At 42.2% G+C, this 19553-nt stretch overlaps 1 protein-coding gene across 16 annotated transcripts in view; it reads left to right on the forward strand.

The window, feature by feature from the left end:
• NRCAM (neuronal cell adhesion molecule) overlaps window positions 1-19553 on the forward strand; it is a 967670-nt gene that overhangs the window by 917134 nt on the left and 30983 nt on the right. The window contains exon 34 of one of the 16 annotated variants that reach the window (XM_086919453.1): window positions 5994-6092. The exons of the other annotated variants lie outside the window; for them this stretch is intronic. Within the exon in view, the coding sequence (XP_086775579.1) occupies window positions 5994-6072 (79 nt within the window). The 3' untranslated portion in view covers window positions 6073-6092. The remainder of the gene's footprint in view (window positions 1-5993; window positions 6093-19553) is intronic. 16 annotated transcript variants of the gene reach the window in all.

The raw sequence follows: 19553 nt of genomic DNA on the forward strand, positions 1-19553 counted from the left end.
TCCCGTCCAAAAGAGCCCGGTTTCTGGGAGCCATCTTGGACTCAAGGCTTTCACGAGCATTTCCTACTCTGGAAAGGAGGCAAAAATGACAAACGATGGCCCAAGACTTACAAACAAGAAAGTTTCTTTCAGTTCACCGCTACAGGTCTCTGCTGGGAGTAATATCGTGTATTCCACTGATCCCTCATTGCAGACTGAGGATGCGTCCCTTGCAGGAACAACTGGACAATCAATGGCGGCAAGTCCACGGTTCCTTCGACGACAGAGTGGCTATCACTCCGGAGATGAAGAATGCGGCCTTATGGTGGACAGACCAAAACAACTTGTCCCAAGGCCTATCCTTCACAAGCGACCCGTCTCCACAAGTGATAACGACGGACGCGTCATTGGAGGGTTGGGGAGCAGTGCTGCAGGACCTTCATGTCAGTGGTCATTGGTCACCCCAGGAAAAACGCCTCCACATCAACCTGTTAGAACTCAGGGCGATACGTCTGGCTCTGCAAGCGTTTCTTCCTCGCCTGGAAGGTTCACAAGTGCTTATCAGGACGGACAACACCACGGCCATGCACTATGTGAACAAGGAAGGTGGGACCAGATCGCGTCCATTGTCACAAGAGGCCCAGCAGGTTTGGGAATGGGCGATCCGACACAAGATGTCTCTGATGGCAGAACACTTGCCTGGCGTCCTAAACTAAAACGCCGACAGGCTGAGCAGGTCATCCTCGGTCAGCCACGAATGGGAGTTGAATCAAGAAGTCTTGGAGCAAGTCTTCAGCCGGTGGGGAAGACCGAACATCGACCTGTTTGCCACTCCGACCAACAAGAAATGCCGGTCTTACGCAAGCAGGCTTCCCCATCCAAATTCTCTGGGAAATGCCCTTTCGATAGCCTGGTCGAGGACATTTGTCTACGCTTTTCCTCCCATTCCTCTGATACCACGACTCATCAAGAAACTCAAGGTGGAACCGTGCAGGATGATCCTGATAGCCCCGGCTTGGCCGAGGCAGTTCTGGTTCACGGAGCTCCATCTGTTGTCGATTGCTCCTCCCTTGCCTCTACAGATTCTGCCGGATCTTCTCACGATGTCCGAAGGACAGATTTTGCATCCAGACCCTCAGTCGTTACACCTGACTGCATGGCTCCTGAGCAGCGAGAATTTATGAACCTGCCATTGTCAAAGGAGGTTAGAGAAGTTCTATCCCAAGCAAGGGCCCCTTCAACTAACAAAACTTACCGCCTTAAGTGGAAAAGATTCTGTTGTTGGTGTCGACAGCAACACATTGATCCATTCAATTCCAAACCTCATCAGGTCCTACCTTACCTGCTGTCCTTGGCCAAGTCTGGTCTAGCCCATTCATCAATTAAGGTCCATTTGGCTGCTTTGTCACGATTCAGAAGGACAGAATCTGGACCTTCATTATGGTCTTCGAGAATAATCAAGCAATTTCTTAAGGGCCTGTTCAGGGTCTATCCACCGGTGAGACCGCCTCCTCCAACATGGCATTTGAATCTGGTCCTTTCTCAACTCATGAAGGGCCCTTTTGAACCAGTCCATCGTTCTGACATCAAATATCTTTCGTGGAAATTGTCTCTTCTCCTCGCTCTCACGTCGGCTCGGCGTGTAGGGGAGTTACAGGCCTTGACCATTCAAGAACCTTTCCTTCAATTCAAGAGGAACACTGTCATCATGAGGACTAACCCTAGGTTCATGCCAAAGGTTCCCTCGGATTTCCATTTGAATGAACCGGTCATTCTGAAAACATTTTTTCCTCAGCCTTCCACACCAGCGGAAAAAGCGCTGCACTCGTTGGATGTGCAACGATGCTTGAAGTTCTATTTACAACGTACTAAAGATTTTCGAAAATCTTCTCAGCTGTTTGTGGCCTTCGGGGGACCAAGTAAAGGCCTTCCACTATCCAAACAGGGTGTTTCAAGGTGGATCACAAGCGCTGTATTACATTGTCACAAGGCTGCTGGTAAACCTCTGACTGGAAAGATACGAGCGCATTCCACAAGATCTGTGGCTTCCTCCACAGCACTCTTCGCAGGGGTGCAAATTAAGGATATCTGCAGAGCTGCAACCTGCAGCAGCGTCCACACCTTTACCAAGCACTACTGCTTGGAATCTCTGCAACAGGATGATGCAGCGGTAGGACAGGCTGTCCTCAGGAACCTCTTCCACTAATGGTGAGCTTTTCTTTCTTCCCACCTTCCATTTTTTCACATTTTGTATTTCATGTCATGTTTTCTACTGCTATTATTTACAATGCAAAATGTGATTATCTTGCCAACTGCTTACTACTCTGATACAAAGCATGGGAATCTATGAAAGTTCCAATACTGGGGTAAGAAAACAAGTTACTTACCTGTAACTTTAGTTCCCCAGTATTGGTAACTTTCATAGATTCCCATGCGCCCACCCACCTCCCCGGGGAAAGCTCAGCCTACAGCACAAGTGGTGTCTCAGTACACAACGGCTACGAAAATCTGAGGCTCTGAGGTTACTTCAGGAAGGTTCTAAGTGGTGAGGCACTTCTGATTGGCTGAGGCCAAAGTTTGGTCTCTTTTGCACAAAGAGGGTGATATGCTACAAAAGGGAATGAGGCCTAGGCCTTTTTCCATTGTCTTTTGTACCTACAGCTATGGTATTTTTGTTACCGAGACTCCCATTCCGACGACGGGGAATGATACAAAGCATGGGAATCTATGAAAGTTACCAATACTGGGGAACTAAAGTTACAGGTAAGTAACTTGTTTTCATATTTGAACTAGACATCTCACATAACACTACTGTTTCAGAACAACTGTGTGACATTGCTTTTTGCACTCTGTTCAAATTCCCATAATTCCATTACATATTTATATCAGTGGAATTGGGTGCTTAAATAATACAAAAGACAGTGGCCAACATGGACATAGTCAGTGGGAAGCATTCCTCTTTGAAAATAATGTCACTTCCCGCTGCATCCGGGCCACAAACCTAATTTAAACTCATTGCCTTGTGAGACATGCTTGCCTAATAACACTCATGGAGGACTTTGTCCTAAATAATCTTTGCTCTGGTTCTGTGAGTGTTGCTTCTCCTTAGCTCTTCATTGGGATTAATCAATCAAGTTAATTTGTAATATCCCCTTCAAGGAAAAGTTCTGTTATTCAGTTCTCGATATGATTTAAATATATGCATATTATTGTTTTATTTGCTAGAGATGAACAGTCTAGATCTGCTAGATCTAATTGAGACATGGTTTTGCTGTGACTCTAGTTTAACTCTTTCAGATATGAAAATATCTTTGATAATCATAGAAAAAAGCGGCTGGTTATTTCTGTGGGTTCATTGAAACTTTAAATAGCACCTCCACGTCCATAGACCTCATCATTTCATTTAAAAAGTTAGCACTTACCTACGTTATGGCATCCCCACCTCATCTCCCGAGCTGGCGGAGTAAGTGGTAGGTCTTAAGGCAAGGTAGCCATGGCTGAACTGACGTTAATAGTGTTAACATACCCTCCCCCTGTTCCTCGAAGGAGCAAGTAAGCCCTCCAAATTGAGATGGTCTACCAATAAGGTACCTCATTGTTAGGTTGCTTTAAGTGCTTGATTCACATCTGACACTAATACTGGAACCAACCACTGTGTAAATAGTATTACTTGGTCCTGATGAATTGCCACGTGATTCTCAAGACACATTAGGAACGAAACATGTCGACCACCATTCTGTCGCCACCACTTTCCATAATCTCAGTGGTGGCACACCTTTTCTGATTTTAATTGAGACCAAAGGGCTTGCGATTAAATTGCATTTGGAGTACCACTGTGCCTCATTTTAGCTCTTTTTGCACTATTCCCTGCACACCTTGCACCCACATCAACACTAGGACGCCCTATACCCATACTGCACCCAACAGCTTGGGACGAAAAGATCCCCTCATGGGATTCCGGTCAGGCATTGTAGCGCCGGCCTGACAATGAGCATGTTCTATGATGTAGCATGAAACCCAGGGCTCCATGTGAGGGCTCCAAATCCCAAAGTGGGAGACACCCTGCCTCCACCAGAGGGTTAGGGTGTTAGACCGACCAGGCCTCTCCCTCTTCTTCTCTCTCCAAGGAACTGCATACCATATCCGCTTACCTCCACCTAATCAAAATACCTAGTTTGTTCATTTATAACATCAAAGTCTGTGGTTCTGTTAATTGAAGACCTGTTTGCTGTTATGATGCCATTAACAATAAATCACAAAGGTCTTACTCCCTGTATTGATTTTAAAGTATGTTTTGATTATGCCTAGTGCCATTACATACATCTACACAATCTCATTGAACTTTGACCAAGAGCCACATTTAACATTTGGTGGACGAATTAATTAATCACAACCTGCCAGATATCCTAGCCGCCTTATTACAAGTGCCATAGGATATATTAGAACATTGGAATGTTGGGAGCTCCATTGCAGACAATGGAGTGCTCCCTGCTTCTAGGGGCCGGTAAAGACCCGCAGAGCAACATTCCAATGTTCTACAAAGGCTTCTCCAAGCTCGAGGGGATTTATATCCCCTCAAGCTTTGAGAACCCTTTGTTTAATTTGTTAGAACATTCCGCCCTCTAGTGGCAGAATGTTCTACTAGCCTTATAGCCCTTCGTAGCAGGGCTATACCGGCAATTAAAGTCCTGCTGTCTCGTTAAAGTCCCTCGCCTTCGGCATGGGCCTTTAACGATTCAGCGGGCCTTTAATAGCCGGTATAGCCCGCTACGGCGGGCTATAAGGCTATAATGCACTTGTAATAGGGCAGTCAGGATATCTGTCACGTTTGAGATGGCATAATCATCCGCTAAACTCTACACCAGGCCCTACCTCTTATATCCTCATAAGCTACATACATGGATATTTCCCAGAACCTATGGTCCATGAGTCAGAAGTCCCAGCATTCATTTTGCCAGATCATTCACCAGTTTGCTCATTGATTACACTACTAGATGCCAGAAACAATAGCTGTGGAGGAATGCAAAAAAACTTGTCCATAGAAGATTCACATCATCAAATGTAGTGGAATGATTTGTGAAAGTTAGCTGACCAAAAAGTTTATTGAACCTCTGCTGGAACTATTATAAAAATAAGTTTGTAAAACTCTCATCAATTAACACAACAATCAGCTAAATAGAATAGGGCAGCTTTGAAAGTGTACCTAAGGAAGACTATATTAGATGACCATGAGGGGAGATAAACATATTCCAAGAAATACAAAAAGCAGTCCTTAGACATTCAATACAAACTCCTCTTCAGGTAAAAGAAGAAATAAATGTATGTATAATGAACTTCAGAAGCCTCATGCCTTTGGAAGGAACTAGCTAAGATTATAAAGCATATTATATGTCCAATTGCCTTTGCAAGTTTTGCATTTGCATCTCAGTCTCTGCAATAGCTTAAGCAACTGTTTTGTAGAAAAAATAAAGTCTATACATTATAATTCATGACTAATAACTAATAAGACATGCATGCTTTGGATGGTGACTGTCCTGAATTACGCTGGTTAGGTCATACCATCTGAAAGTCCCTACAGGACTGTTTTGCTTCTTCTCCACCCCAACAATGCAGAAATGTTAAGAACCCTTTATCCGCAGCAAATAGCCTGACTCTCCATTGGAACGTTTCCACCATCAACATGGCAACAACTGCTTCTACTGAGCTTGTCTCACGTGCTTGCTTTATTTTGCCACTATGTAATATTGTGACCGTTGTGGGAATATAGTGCCCTCATCAGTGACCATCGTGGTTGTAATACATCTCCTAAAGACGCTTAGTTTGATGACCACTGCACTATTTCACATTAGAGTAAAATAATAGGACATTTGGAAGGGGTTATAGTACATACATACATCTTTGCACAATCTCTGAGACTTGTAATGAAACCACTGTTTTCTGTATTGTTTTAACAATGAATTTTATGAAGTGTTTGCTGAACTTTGAAAGTGTGTGTTTTGAATCTTCCATTGCAGTGTGTACAATAGAAAGAAGGAATCTGTTTTGACACGGCCAGTTATCTGTGTAACAGAAAACGATTGCATTCAGAACTAAGGACACATATCAAAGTCAAGGTCAATAAATTCTACTTTCTTGCAGCTGGAAGGTTCCTGGGTAACACAGTGCATTATACTATTATCTGCACTACAGCAGAATATCTCATACACCTAAATATTGATCTCATCATTTTTATCACTCCAATAGTATCAATTCAATTTCCATTGCCATACAAGAATCTCAAATTCAAATCTGTCACGTTTGAATTAAATCAAAATGGTGACAAAATCTGCCCACTGTGTGATTTTTCTAGCATGCATAAAGATCACAATTCTAGAGGCAGTCAAAGCTTCCATTTTTATGATATATAATTTGTATTCCACTTAGCAAATGCAAATCATACATACAAATTCCATTTTCAATTTGAGTTTGCAAGAAGCTAATCTTCTTCCATGTTACAGTAGTCATCACTGTAACATGCATTAAACACTCACGCTTTGCAATTCCCAGAACCAGCTCTGATCAACAAGACATTTATTTGTTGTCAGTAGTTATTGGAACTCAAAGCTTACCTCATATTTTCGTTCTTGTGTGTGCTTCTAATCATCAGGTATGATTCTGAGTAAATAAAAGTTAACCATTTGCACATTTAGAACAAAATAATAAAGAATATGATGAAATTTATTTATAGTTTGAATAACTGCTAACATACTGTATAGGCATGGTAGAAGCATGTTACACTGTGTCAAGCAACCAGAAGGCATATTAATTTCAATAAAACTAAAGACACAAGTGAGAAGTTTAGAAAAGATATTGACTTACTGGGTTGACTTATTTTCATATACAGTGCTATAACCCATGACCAGGCCTCCCACCACTAGCGCTTGATTTGTAAAAAAATTATGCCAGGAACCTTCTCGGAATGCCACCTCACCCTGCACCACGCTTTGCCCCTGCCAGTGCCGTCAATGACAGTACCAACCTAACACCTAACCATCTCACTCCTAACAGTGTGACAATTCAGATTATTTTAGGCCACACACACACATACAAAGGTGTGAGAGGCTGATATTATTTATTTTCAATAGCTTTTGATTTCATCAATACGGTTGTTGTGCTAATTTCAATATTAAACAGACAGCGCCTCCATGTGGTGGGCTGTCACTAGAGCACCAGAAAACACTGGCTCAAAGTAAGCTCTGCCCACCACACTTAGGCTAAGATAAACTACTAACGAAGAGACTAACAATTTCTCTCAGGATTCCCAGTTCACATTAAGACTAGCAGGCTAAGCAAAAGTGTCTCCTAAAAACTGATTAAAGGACTCCACATAATCAAATGCCACAATACAATAACACAGAGATACAAAAGCAATAGGACTGCTTTAAAATAAAGTAGATGCAATACAGAAAGTTGTCAAAATTCACCAACCATAATACATGAAGAATGATATTGGAATAGATTGCAATGTGCTCAATAAATGTTTAAGTGATAAGGGACTAGTTTCTCTGAATTTATGAAGATCAATGGAAGAAGTGTCTGTGGTAAGCTTGAACAAAACACACCCTTTGCTTCTTTTGCGTTGGAGGTTTCACTTATAGATCTTAACTACCTTCAAACTTTGAGCCCCAATTAGAGTTTGGCAGACAGAGACTCCATCATAAATGTAACATTTCTGCTATATTACGAGTGCCATTGATAATAATGTAATACAGTGGAAGGAACATCCGCTATGTTTGCAGTGGAGTACCCTATGAGCCAAACTCTAAATAAATCCTCGAATCTCAGAAGTAATCCAAAAAAAAGGAGAAGTCCTTTACATGAAACCTTGCTTGAGATTCTCATACTCTGCCACACAATAAATTGGTCTCCTGCCAAATAAAGCTAGATTTTGAATTAGCTTTAGTAACGTTGCTTGAGCACAGAGATTTGTCTATTGAGTGCCAAAACATAATGCTGATGAGTTACAATCTAATCTAATTTAATCTGTCTCCGCGGCGAGTTGCGCGGATAGGTCAGAAATGTCCATGATAAATTGCCTGTGATGTGTGGAGCTGCCACTCAGGCTGTAACTTTCTCTCATAGTTGGGCTGCTGGAGCACGCAGCACAGACCCCGCTAGGGAACCGCTGCAGGTGGCACAGAGCGCAGCGGCTCAGAGAACCTGGTTCACTCGCACACCCTACCCTCCTCCTGCTTTGCGCCCTCTTCCTCCTTGGGAGGGAGGGGTGGGGGGGGAGAAGCAGACCACGAAACAGAACTGTGTGAAAAAGGCGGCTTTATTGAAACAGGTGCACATTAACAAATATAAACCTCGGCAAACGCCTTACAAAACTAAACCTCACTAAATAAACTTTTACCTCAAAACCCCAGACCCCTCCCCACCCCTAACACGTCATTGACCCCGCCCCTACCCATACATTACAACATTATACAATACCAACAATGCAAATTCCAGCATAATCAATTAAACATAACACATCCCCCATACTGATAACCAAAATCCCCGGCCTGCCCCTCAAACAACGTCATTCCCCCAACCACATGAAACACCCCAACAAATCAGCCTGCCCAAATCACCCCTACAACGACCCAATCAAAAACAACGAAGCATCACAATCCTGCCAATCCTGCCAATCCTGGCAAAAAATATCATTGACCCCCTGCACGGCACCTGTTCCAAGCGACAATACAAAACGAAACCCCATGTATACCTGTTCCAACAAAAACCACCTAAAAAGAAATAAAACCCAATAAAAGAGGACAATTAAATAGGGAGGGAGGGAGGGAGGGAAACGAAAAAACACTTTAAACCCCGGCCACCAGGTCACCAAAATCTAAAATGGTGGATAGGGGAGGAGTCAGGAGCAATATATAGAGGAATTGGGCGCTACCAAAAAGCAGCCCAAATACAAAAAATGCGCACAGTGGTCTAGAATAAAACCCCGCCCCCACCCCGGCCCTCCCAAACTGCCCGGGGGGGACCTCCCTGTAGTCGGCGGCCCCCCTTGGGAGGGAGAGGTGTGGGGGGAGAAGCAGACCACGAAACAGAACTGTGTGAAAAAGGCTGCTTTATTGAAACAGGTGCAGATTAACAAATATAAACCTCGGCAAACGCCTTACAAAACTAAACCTCACTAAATAAACTTTTACCTCAAAACCCCAGACCCCTCCCCCACCCCTAATACGTCATTGACCCCGCCCCCACCCATACATTACAACATTATACAATACCAACAATGCAAATTCCAGCATAATCAATTAAACATAACACATCCCCCATACTGATAACCAAAATCCCCGGCCTGCCCCTCAAACAACGTCATTCCCCCAACCACATGAAACACCCCAACAAATCAGCCTGCCCAAATCACCCCTACAACGACCCAACCAAAAACAACGAAGCATCACAATCCTGCCAATCCTGGCAAAAAACACCATTGACCCCCGCCACCCAGGAAGCGGGAGGGAAGGATACTGCCCTCCCACTTTCTGTCCCCCAAAACAGACAAAAAGAATGAATAGTGCTGTACACCTCAACCAGTAAACTCCTGAACCTTCAAACAGCGGGACAAAACTTCCCGGAGTTCCAACAGATATAAATCCATCCCCAACCGTGAAAGATGAACACCATCACTCCTTATTTATTTTTTATTTTTTTATATTTTTATTATTGCAAGATAAGACATATACCATAATATACAAATATACAAATTCAATAAGACTGGATTTACATAGGGTTAGCTTTGATAAATTTTTTCGAGTAATAAATAAAAGTTAGAAAAGAAAAGAAAGGAGGGGAATAGAAACATTTTAGTGCTTGAAAAAAAAAAGCGGTTAAACAAAAGAGTTATTTATATCATAAAAAAGCTTTAGCAGACAATCCCCACTTCTGGTACTTCAAAGAATTGTTTCCAAATCCTTTTTTTCTAGCAAGGGCTTTTGGGCCTCTATATTTAGCTAATGTGAGTTCCATGATTCTGATTTCGCTAACCAAAGCGAGCCACGCAACTACGTTTGGAGGTTCCTTAGATATCCATGCCCTAGCTATAATTAATCTTGCACATGCAAACAGAATAGTTATAAGGTCCCTATTGAGACAATTAGTCTCTTGAATGTCTAGTAAGACCAAATGTGCCGAAAGTTCCGGTATCATTATCTGATTAATTTTTAGATGATCTGTTATTCCATTCCAATAAATAGAAAGTGCAGGACAGGAAAATAGCATATGTTCAATTCCAGCAGCATATAGATTACATTTTGCACATTTAGATTTATCTGATACCGAATTCCCCTGCGACCATAAGGATATTCTTTGTGGTGTGTAATACAACTCAGTAATTGTCCTATATAATTGCATTCTAAGATTAGAGGAGTGTACTATATCACTTAGGTGTGTTAAGGCATTTCCAATCTGCGATGAGTTTATATCAAAATTTAGTCTACGAGACCATTTTGCTGCACTTTGGTAGTATTTTCACATTTGTCTTTAATTAAATGTTGGTAGCCCAGTTTTATTAATGATTTGGTTTTATCAGAATAGATACACTCCAGGATATCTGACTGTGTAACTTCCGTTATTTTCATTTTGTTATGAAGGAAGTCTCTCAGTTGTCGATATTTAAAGTACATATCATTCGTTAGACCGTTTGTTATTTTCAAGCTTTCAAAGTCTAGCAAACCATTAGTTCCATACAGATCTCCTAGTGTGTTTATTTCGTGCCTAACCCAGCGATTCCCTGTCCCATCCGAAAAGATACCCGGGAGACCTGGGTTATTCCATAATCTAAGTTCAGCATTGTAGAATGAACTTTTACTAATATGCAAAATTTTGTCCCAAATTTTTATAGCGTGTTTTACAGTCTTAAATTTGACCCGCTTAAAGTAGTTTGGATCGTGAACGCGAAGTAGGAATTGATTGGAATCAGCCCCTAACATATATTGGTGAAAAAATAAAGATGGCTCATTTTTTAATAAGCTCCTTATTCGAAAAAAAAAGTAGCTAAGAAATACAAATTAAAATCTGGAAAAGCAAGTCCCCCTTTAGATATTGGCAATGCCAAGAATTTTATAGCCCTTCGTGCTTTTTTGTACCCCCATATAAAGCTACTACATATACCATCTAGCCTTTTGAAAAAAAGTTTATTCGGTTGCAGCGGTATAGCTCTAAAAAAGTAAAGTAATTTAGGTAATATTTTCATCTTTATCAAATTGAGTCGACCTAATAGACTGAGAGGGATTTTGTGCCATTTTTTAAGACTTATGATAGTTTCTTTTAAAAATGTCTCGTAGTTCGTTTCCAAACTTTTTTCCACTTTGGCAGCTAGTTTAATACCTAAATAAACAGCCTCTCGGCAGGTGTCATAAATATGTGCGTCCGGGGTATAGTTGACTATAATTTGAGTTTTGCTCACATTCAATTTGTACCCGGAAATTCTACCATAATTTTGCGCTTCATTGATAATCTCTGGCATGGCTTTATTGATGTCTGTTGTGTAAATTGCTAAGTCGTCAGCAAAAGCAGTTAGTTTAAGAGCTATGCCCCCATGATTAACTGGGATAATATTGATTTGGTCATTTAGTGCATTTAAAAAAGGTTCTAAAGAAAGAGCAAAAAGTAATGGGGAAAGGGGGCAACCTTGTCTTGTGCCTCTTGCTATCTTAAAGTTGACTGAATCTTTACCTCCGTAGCTTATCATAGCCAGTGGTTCATCGTAAAGTGACCTTACCCAATCTAGATATGACCCAGATATTCCCATTTTCTTTAATACTTCCCACAGATATTCCCACCCCACTCGGTCAAATGCTTTTTCCGCATCTAACATAATCATACCGAGCGGGGTGTGGGTAGCTTCTGCTACGTCAAAAGCTGTAATTGATGTATTTACATGTGTAGTGGTATCTCTGCCCATTACAAAACCATGTTGTTGGAGGTTAACAATATCTGGCATGATAGGAGCTAAGCGATTGGCAAGGATTTTTGCAAAGATTTTTACATCAGAATTGAGTAAAGAGATCGGCCGGTATGATCCACACTCTTTTTCAGGTTTTCCCTTTTTAAAAAAAAAAGATTATTTTAGCAATTTTCCATGATGTTGGTGCTTGTTTAGAAACAAGAATTGAATTTATCACCTTTTCTAATAGTGGCAGCAATTCTTGGGCGCAAAGTTTATATAATTCCACAGGTAGACAATCTTCTCCAACCGCCTTCCCTAAGGGTAAATTATCGATTGCTCGTTTTATTTCATCTAGTGTTATTTTTGAATTTAGTTGTTGGAGTACATCTGTATTTAGTGCCCTAGATGATGTTAAATATTTGTCAAGATATTGTGTAATTGCTGCTTTGGATGGTGTAGCCTCTGGTGTATAGAGTTTTTGGTAGAATTTAACGAATTGATTCATTATTTGATCCTCTCGTTCATAAGTGTTTAAGTCTGATCCTATTATTTCTTTAATTTTAGTTTTGGCTTTTCTATCCGCAGTTTTAAAGGCTAGTATTTTCCCAATACGGTTGCCGCCTTCATATTGATCAAGTTTATACTTTTGTAATTTTGAGCTATATCTTTCTCTCAGAGTTTTTTTTGTCCTGCTTGTAATTCCGCCAACTTTAGTCTAATCTTCTCTATATTGTTTTTTGAATGCCGTGTTGCCTCAGCGAGTTGTGCTTCAATGTCTAGTATATTAGAGGTCAATTTTTTATTGTTTTTACGACTCTCAGCATTTAGCCTAAGTATATATTGTTGAGCAAACCCCCTAATGCTGCATTTACATGTATCCCATACAGTGTTTATGTTAGCCGAGTTAATATTTATTGAGATAAACTCCTGTATATGCTTTTTTACTAATGTAGTGAATCTTATATCAAGAGTAGGTATCTTGGGAATGTGAATTTTCGTGGTTCTTTTTTTTGATCTTTAATTGTAATTTCAATTAACAGGGGATTGTGGTCAGAAGTAACTTTAGGACAAATTTCAATCTCACAGTTATCTATAGTTTGATCAGAGGCCCATATCATATCAATTCTAGAGCAGGATCTATGTGGTGCAGAATAATAAGTAAAGCCTGCCAACATAGGATGTTTTGACCGCCATACATCTCTCACATTGTTCAATCTTGCTAATTCTAGGATTGCTGCTCTAACTTTGTGCATTCTTTTATAGTTACTTTGCCCAGTGGAGTCTACTTTATAGTCAATAACACAGTTGAAATCCCCAGCAATGATAATTTCTCCCTCCCATTCAAGTAATTCTAAACTTAACTCTTCGAAGACTTTGGGATCATCAATGTTTGGTCCATATACTACACATAGTACAAATTTAATATTATCTCCTTGCATCTGTGTAATTGCCCACCTACCCCGAGCATCCGAGGCAGTTTTGACTGTTTCTAATAGAGCTCCTCTTTGTTTTAAAATAGCTACCCCCCTAATGGTCTCATTTAGAGTAGAACATACAACCAGTTCATATCTCAACTGTGATAGTAGCTTTCGATCTTGATATTTGATGTGTGTTTCTGAAACCAAAACTATATTGGGGTTGTACATTTTAATCTCTTCTTGTACTAAATTCCTTTTGTTTTTACTATTTAGGCCATCTACATTCCAACATATTATTCTTAGTTTAAACATTTAAGTATTGTGGTGTTTCTCTTGTACATATGGTTCCCCTCTATCTTTACCCTTTTCTTGATAGTTAAATTTTTTCTACTGATACTTAAGAGACAGTCGAATCCTGCAATCAATTTTTTCCACATTTTTTCCCCACCCCACCCCCAACACCTTTTGTCACCCCCTCCCCTACAAGAGCCCCACCCCCACCCTCGCAACCTCCCGTCCCTTAGGGGGAAGCACCCCTCTATCTTTTGCTGCCGCTGTAGGGGCAGCGTAGTGAAGGTGCCTACATGAGAGACTGCTCATGCCACATCTTAAATTTCTCTATATTTGCTCACACCTAAAGAGTGAAAATAGAAGTAAAGTGAGCCCACCTTCAGAAAAAGTTAGTAATAGTAAGCTAGAGTATAATCGGGCATGAAAAAAACAAAAAGAGATTAGCCATCTGCTAATTAAATATAGGTTCAGTATAGTGGACTCAAAAGAAAAGAAAAGTTAGATAGTGTCATTGGTGTATGAGCTCCAGTTTTTTCATCACTTTAGTTTTCTTTTTCTTTTTGCTTTTCTTTTTTGTTTTCCCAAGAGAATTTTTCCAGAGTTTGTTCAGCCGCTGAGAGATCAGTAAAGAAAACCACTTGACCATTACGTATGACCTTGAGGCGAGTGGGCTCTTGGAGATAGGCCATACATCCTAAGTTCTTAAAAGCATCTATCATCTTCTGAAGCTCCCAGCGTTTGTCCATTGTGCCCTTACTTAGGTCAGATTTCGCAAAAAAAGTAAGGTTGTCAACAGTGACAGGATTATTAGGCCTGGCCCTAAATGATACGGCTTGCCGCAAAAGAAAGTTGCCAAAATATATCAAAAATGGTCTACGAAATTTACTGTTTGTGTTTCTTTGGGTCAAAGGCAGTCTGTGTACTCTCTGTAACTGGGAATCCCAGTCCCAATCAGCGAGATCAGTGAAGGCTCTTTGAAAAAGTTTCACCATGAACGCCCTTGGGTCGGACCCCTCCATTCCTTCAGGTATGCAAAATATTCTGAGGTTTTGCCTTCGTGCCCGATTTTCCAAATCCTCCACTTTAGCTTCTAGTTTGGAAACTCTAGATGTATTTTGTTTAACTGTTGAGGAAGTCTTATTAACATCTTCTTCCACTTCTACGATTTGTTGTTTTATGTCCTCTATATCCTTTGTCACTCCTCCCAAGCCTTGGCAGATATCTCTCATACTTTCTTGCAGCTTAATATTATCTTCTCTTAACTGCAGATATTGTTGTTGAATCTCCGCTCTTTGCTCTAAGAGAGTCTGCATAATTGATTCCATTGATATATTTGTTGAGTCTGAGGAGTTAGAGGAATCATGTAAAGCCATTTGAGGATGTTTTGGCGCGGATAAGGATGTGGGACCTACTAGTGTTTTTTGAGGCTTTATAATAGAGTTATCCATTGCCATATCTACTAGTTCTTGTTCAAGATTTTCTCCTGGGTTATCAACAGAGTTCCCAGCTGACAGTGTTTGAATTTTTCTCAAACTTGATATTATACATTCCGTGTCCTCACTTAGCTGATCAGAGTCATGGGATATTATTTCGAGATCTTGATCTACAGATTCATTAGCCTTTGCGTGGCATGTAGGAGGAATAGGAGGAATATTGGGAGTGGGAGTAGGAGGGGTTATTGGGGAGACCCCCACTCTGAGCCCGCTAATCGCTTCCGTGTTAGTTATGGTTGTGTGCCTTGATATCTCTTGGTTTATAGATACTGCACCTAGACTAGAGTCTATTGTGGAATCTGTAAGGTTAATTATATTAGCCCCCTGAATGTTGTGCACGTCGTCGGGGCTGGCGCCAGAGAGTCTTAAAGCCATATTCTTGACGCCTCCCTTTGCCTCGATCCATCTTCTCAGAGGGCTGTCATCGATTAGGCGACTTTTCCTGTTTCCTGGCAGCTCCTTACTAGCTGCCTTAAGTATCAGATTTTTTTGCTTAGTTTTAACCTTCATCTTAGTTTTCCTTGATACCATTTTTTTGTTAGAAAAAGCTTTGGGTGTTTCGTCTAACCCCTCTTCCTCTGTTAATTCCTCGTACTCCAAATTAGAATCTTCATCTGATAAGCCCGTACATTCTTGAAGTAGGCCATCTCCACTTTTTTCTCCTTCATTTTATTTTTGTCAGTATGTAATTGGGTATTAGTATTAAGTTCAACAAAATCCGCCTTATGGTTTTGTACCATAGTTTGTAATTCCTCTGTTTCTTCCGTTCTCTCAACAACCCTTTTGCTTACACTCAGTGTATCCTCACTAGTCTCCATCTGAATTTCCAGAGCTAGTTTATTTGTTTCTGTACCTGTATTTCCATTGACGCTAGGCAACTTATCCGAGCCTTTCCTTCCATTCTTTATCTCAGCTTTGTCCACTACTGCTCTCCCAATAGTCTTTTCCGCCAAGGTTATATTCTTAACTGATAGAGTAGTAATTGCGTTCACATTAATATCTTCCTCTTTATCGTTCATTTTCCTTTTTGTTTTAGCCTCGGCTGTTAGCTCTGATCCTGGTGTGAGTTCAATACACCCTCCTCCCTTAATGGCTGGAGCACATTTCGCATCAAGGCGCAGGTTTGCAGCACTTATATCATCAGTCTTTGTATTATTAAATTTGGTTTTTCCACTGTTAATATTTAAATTTGTAGCGTGTGCCTGCTGAGCCTCACTGTTAGTGCCTGGCGCCACTGCTGCCGCTAACCCAGCTACCGCTGCCTCCATCGTACATGTATTTGCTTGTCTCCCTGTCTGACAAGTCTTCCGGCTCCGTGTAGACCTCGTCTGCCTCGAGGACATCAGCCCTTTCGTTGCCTCCGTCTCCTCTGGTCTCCTCGGCGTTCTCAGCGTCTGTGTTATTGGGCGTAGGGTCAGGTGAGCGCTCAGCTGTAATGGAGACGCCCAACCGACTATCCCCGCTGGCGTGCAAGTGAGGCTGAGCGCCACGTATCTCCAGGAGCGAAGCAGACTCCCGCTGCAGTGTAGGCGCAGAACCCGTATCATTGATTCAGTTTTGGATCCGGTAGTCGAGCACACAACCAAAGGAAAGCAGGATAGCGGCGCAAAGCTAAAAAACTGAGTCAGCAATCCGAATCTGCAAACTGCAAGTTTTTACGCTGATGAATTTTCTCGCTATGTTTTCTGCTGTTCTTGCTTTGCTGGCTTTCCAAATCAGCCACCTTAGGTGTATAGTATTTGTTTCATCGATTTGTAGTAATCTTTAGGCAGAGCAGCTCCATGTAGCAGCCTTCACTCGGCGGTGTCAGCCCGCCATCTTGACTCCTCCCCTGAATTGGCACCATCGCTCCTAAAAAAACTCAATCGTATCAAAACGAATATCACTATGCACAACTCTGCCAAAACCTAACCCCCTACAAAACCTAATAACTTCCAAGTTAATTTTCCTGCGTGCTCTATCTATTGCTTTAGGCTTGAGGGCACCTCTCCAGACTCTACTAGGAACCAATTCTGTCCACAGAACGTGGCAACCTGACCACTGCTCCTTCACCAGAATAAGATCTCTTTTCATGGCCCGCGACAACACAACGCCCTTGACCCCACATAAGTCGTTCTCCCCCAAATGAATGAGTAAAACATCCGGGCAGCGACCCCCAACCAACCAGGAATTTAAAGCAGGAATCAATTCCCTCCACAACATCCCACCTTTACCCGTCCAAAACCACAGAAAACAGACGCTCATTGAAACCAAGTAATGGACCAAAATAACTACGGCAAGCTTGAACATGAGCCCATTTGACAAACGAATGGCCCACAATCCATATGGTCATTTCTGCCGCTCTGGGGCCAGCCACAGAACCGGAAAAGAGAAAAACTGCATCAAACTTATGAAGAAACAGATGACGCAAGGGCCTCCCCCCCCCCCCGCAGGCCTCACATAATGCTGAAAGCAATTAGATGACCAAAGCCATAAGCGCATGATATCCCGCCTAGACCAACCCCGTTGATAAGCTTCAGTGGCAGCTCCAATTCGAAATGAATGAGTACCATAACGGGACTCGTCCAAACCGAGGCTCCGCAAAGCCTTCCGAAGGACCATACGAAGTTGGTATTCAGTGACTCGAGACCCATCAAGATGTCGAAAAACACCAGCTGAAACTTCCCCACCAGACAAAACCAACCAGCGCCGAGCCCACTGTAACAGGCAAGTCCCCGGGGGGGAGGACGCAAGTAACCAAATGCCCTTCCCTGTACTCCTCTGATCGGTTTTTGACCTGTGTAGCCAAATGTGTACACCTCTGTCAGACAAATGAACCTCTGTCATGTCAAACCCTGAATAAAGTTAGAACCCAACAACTCCGAAACCCGGAAAGCTCCAAAAAACATCCATACCATAAGTGTGGAAAAAAGGCAAGCCTCAAGGAATACCTGCATACCGAGGGCAATGCCTCAACCACCCTAGATAAAGTCTGCCAAGACAAAGGAGAGCGAACAGGACGCTCAGATCCCTGCTCCATGGCCCAACCTTCTAACATTCTCTTCCCCACTTGGCCCTGCCGAAGGAGAGAAACCCCAAAGGAGCTTACCCATAAATGCTATGCCCACTAATTTGCCACCTATGGTTACTTTGGACAAGCCCTTATCCATCAAATCAAGAATAAAATGCACCACATCTTCTGACCTCTGCCAACCAAAATCCCTTCTACAAGCACCTGACGCCAAGAATTCAGACCATGCCAGGGTATACGCCGCTCTAGTAGAAACGGCTAACGAGCCTACCACCAGCTGTATGACCCTATGTTGCCCACATACCACAGATGTTTCGGCATGGGGGGCGGAGTCCTGTCCGCGTCCTTGGCAAGCCCATGGAATCTCTCCCACTGTGAAAGAGACAAAGCATCCGCAATGTCATTGTTCACTCCGGGGATGTGTAAAGCTCTAAAGCTGATGTCAAACTTCAGACAACCCAACACAAAGACTCGAAGCAATTTCAGAACTTGTTCATCTCTGGCTGACTGTCTGTTAATCATATCCACCACAGCCATATTGTCAATTCGAAAAAGGACCTTCTTATGGGCCAAATCTGAACCCCACAGCGTCAAAGCAACCAGCACCGGGAAAATTTCCAAAAAGGTAATGGACCTCCTCCCACACTTCCAGTCCTCAGGCCACTGTTCAGCGCACCATCTGCCTTGCCAATACACACCAAAACCTTCACTGCCTGCCGTGTCTGAAAATATTTGCACATCCCACAACCAGTCTTCCTCCCTAGCCAAATGAACTCCATTAAAAGAGTTCAAAAAGACAAACTACATCCAAAGATCTTCCTTAACTCCGGCAGACAGCCTGACATGTTGATGAGGTAAATGATGGCCAGACAAAGCACGACCCAGGCGTCTACAAAATGTCCTCCCCGCCCTGACCACCCGGCATGCAAAATTCAAATGGCCCAACAAAACTTGCACTTCTTTCACAGTTACTTTGTGACATTGCAGCATGGATGCCAAAAGCTCCAACATTTTCACCTTTTTTTCCACAGGTAAGCGAGCCTGCATGGCCACAGAATCAAGTTCAATCCCCAAAAAAGACATGGTCGCGCAAGGACCCATGGTCTTTTCTGGCGCTAATGGCACACCAAGGAACTCCATAAGCATCTGAAATGTTTCCAGAGCTTCTTGACACTCCGTAGAACCAGGGGCACCCACAAAAAATAAATCATCCAAGTAGTGTGTCACTAAGACATGGCCACTGCGCTGAGTGAAAAGCCATTGCAAAAAGGTACCAAAGGATTCAAAAAGAGAACAGGACACAGAGCAACCCATCGGCAATGCTTTGTCCACGTACCATTTACTGTTGAAATGGATCCCCAGAAGACTCCAATCATCTGGATGGACTGGAAGCAAACGAAATACAGATTTAATATCTCATTTTGCCATTT

This window comes from Lissotriton vulgaris, chromosome 1_1 (genome assembly GCF_964263255.1).
Source record: "Lissotriton vulgaris chromosome 1_1, aLisVul1.2, whole genome shotgun sequence".
In the NCBI taxonomy this organism is placed as follows: Eukaryota; Metazoa; Chordata; class Amphibia; order Caudata; family Salamandridae; genus Lissotriton; species Lissotriton vulgaris.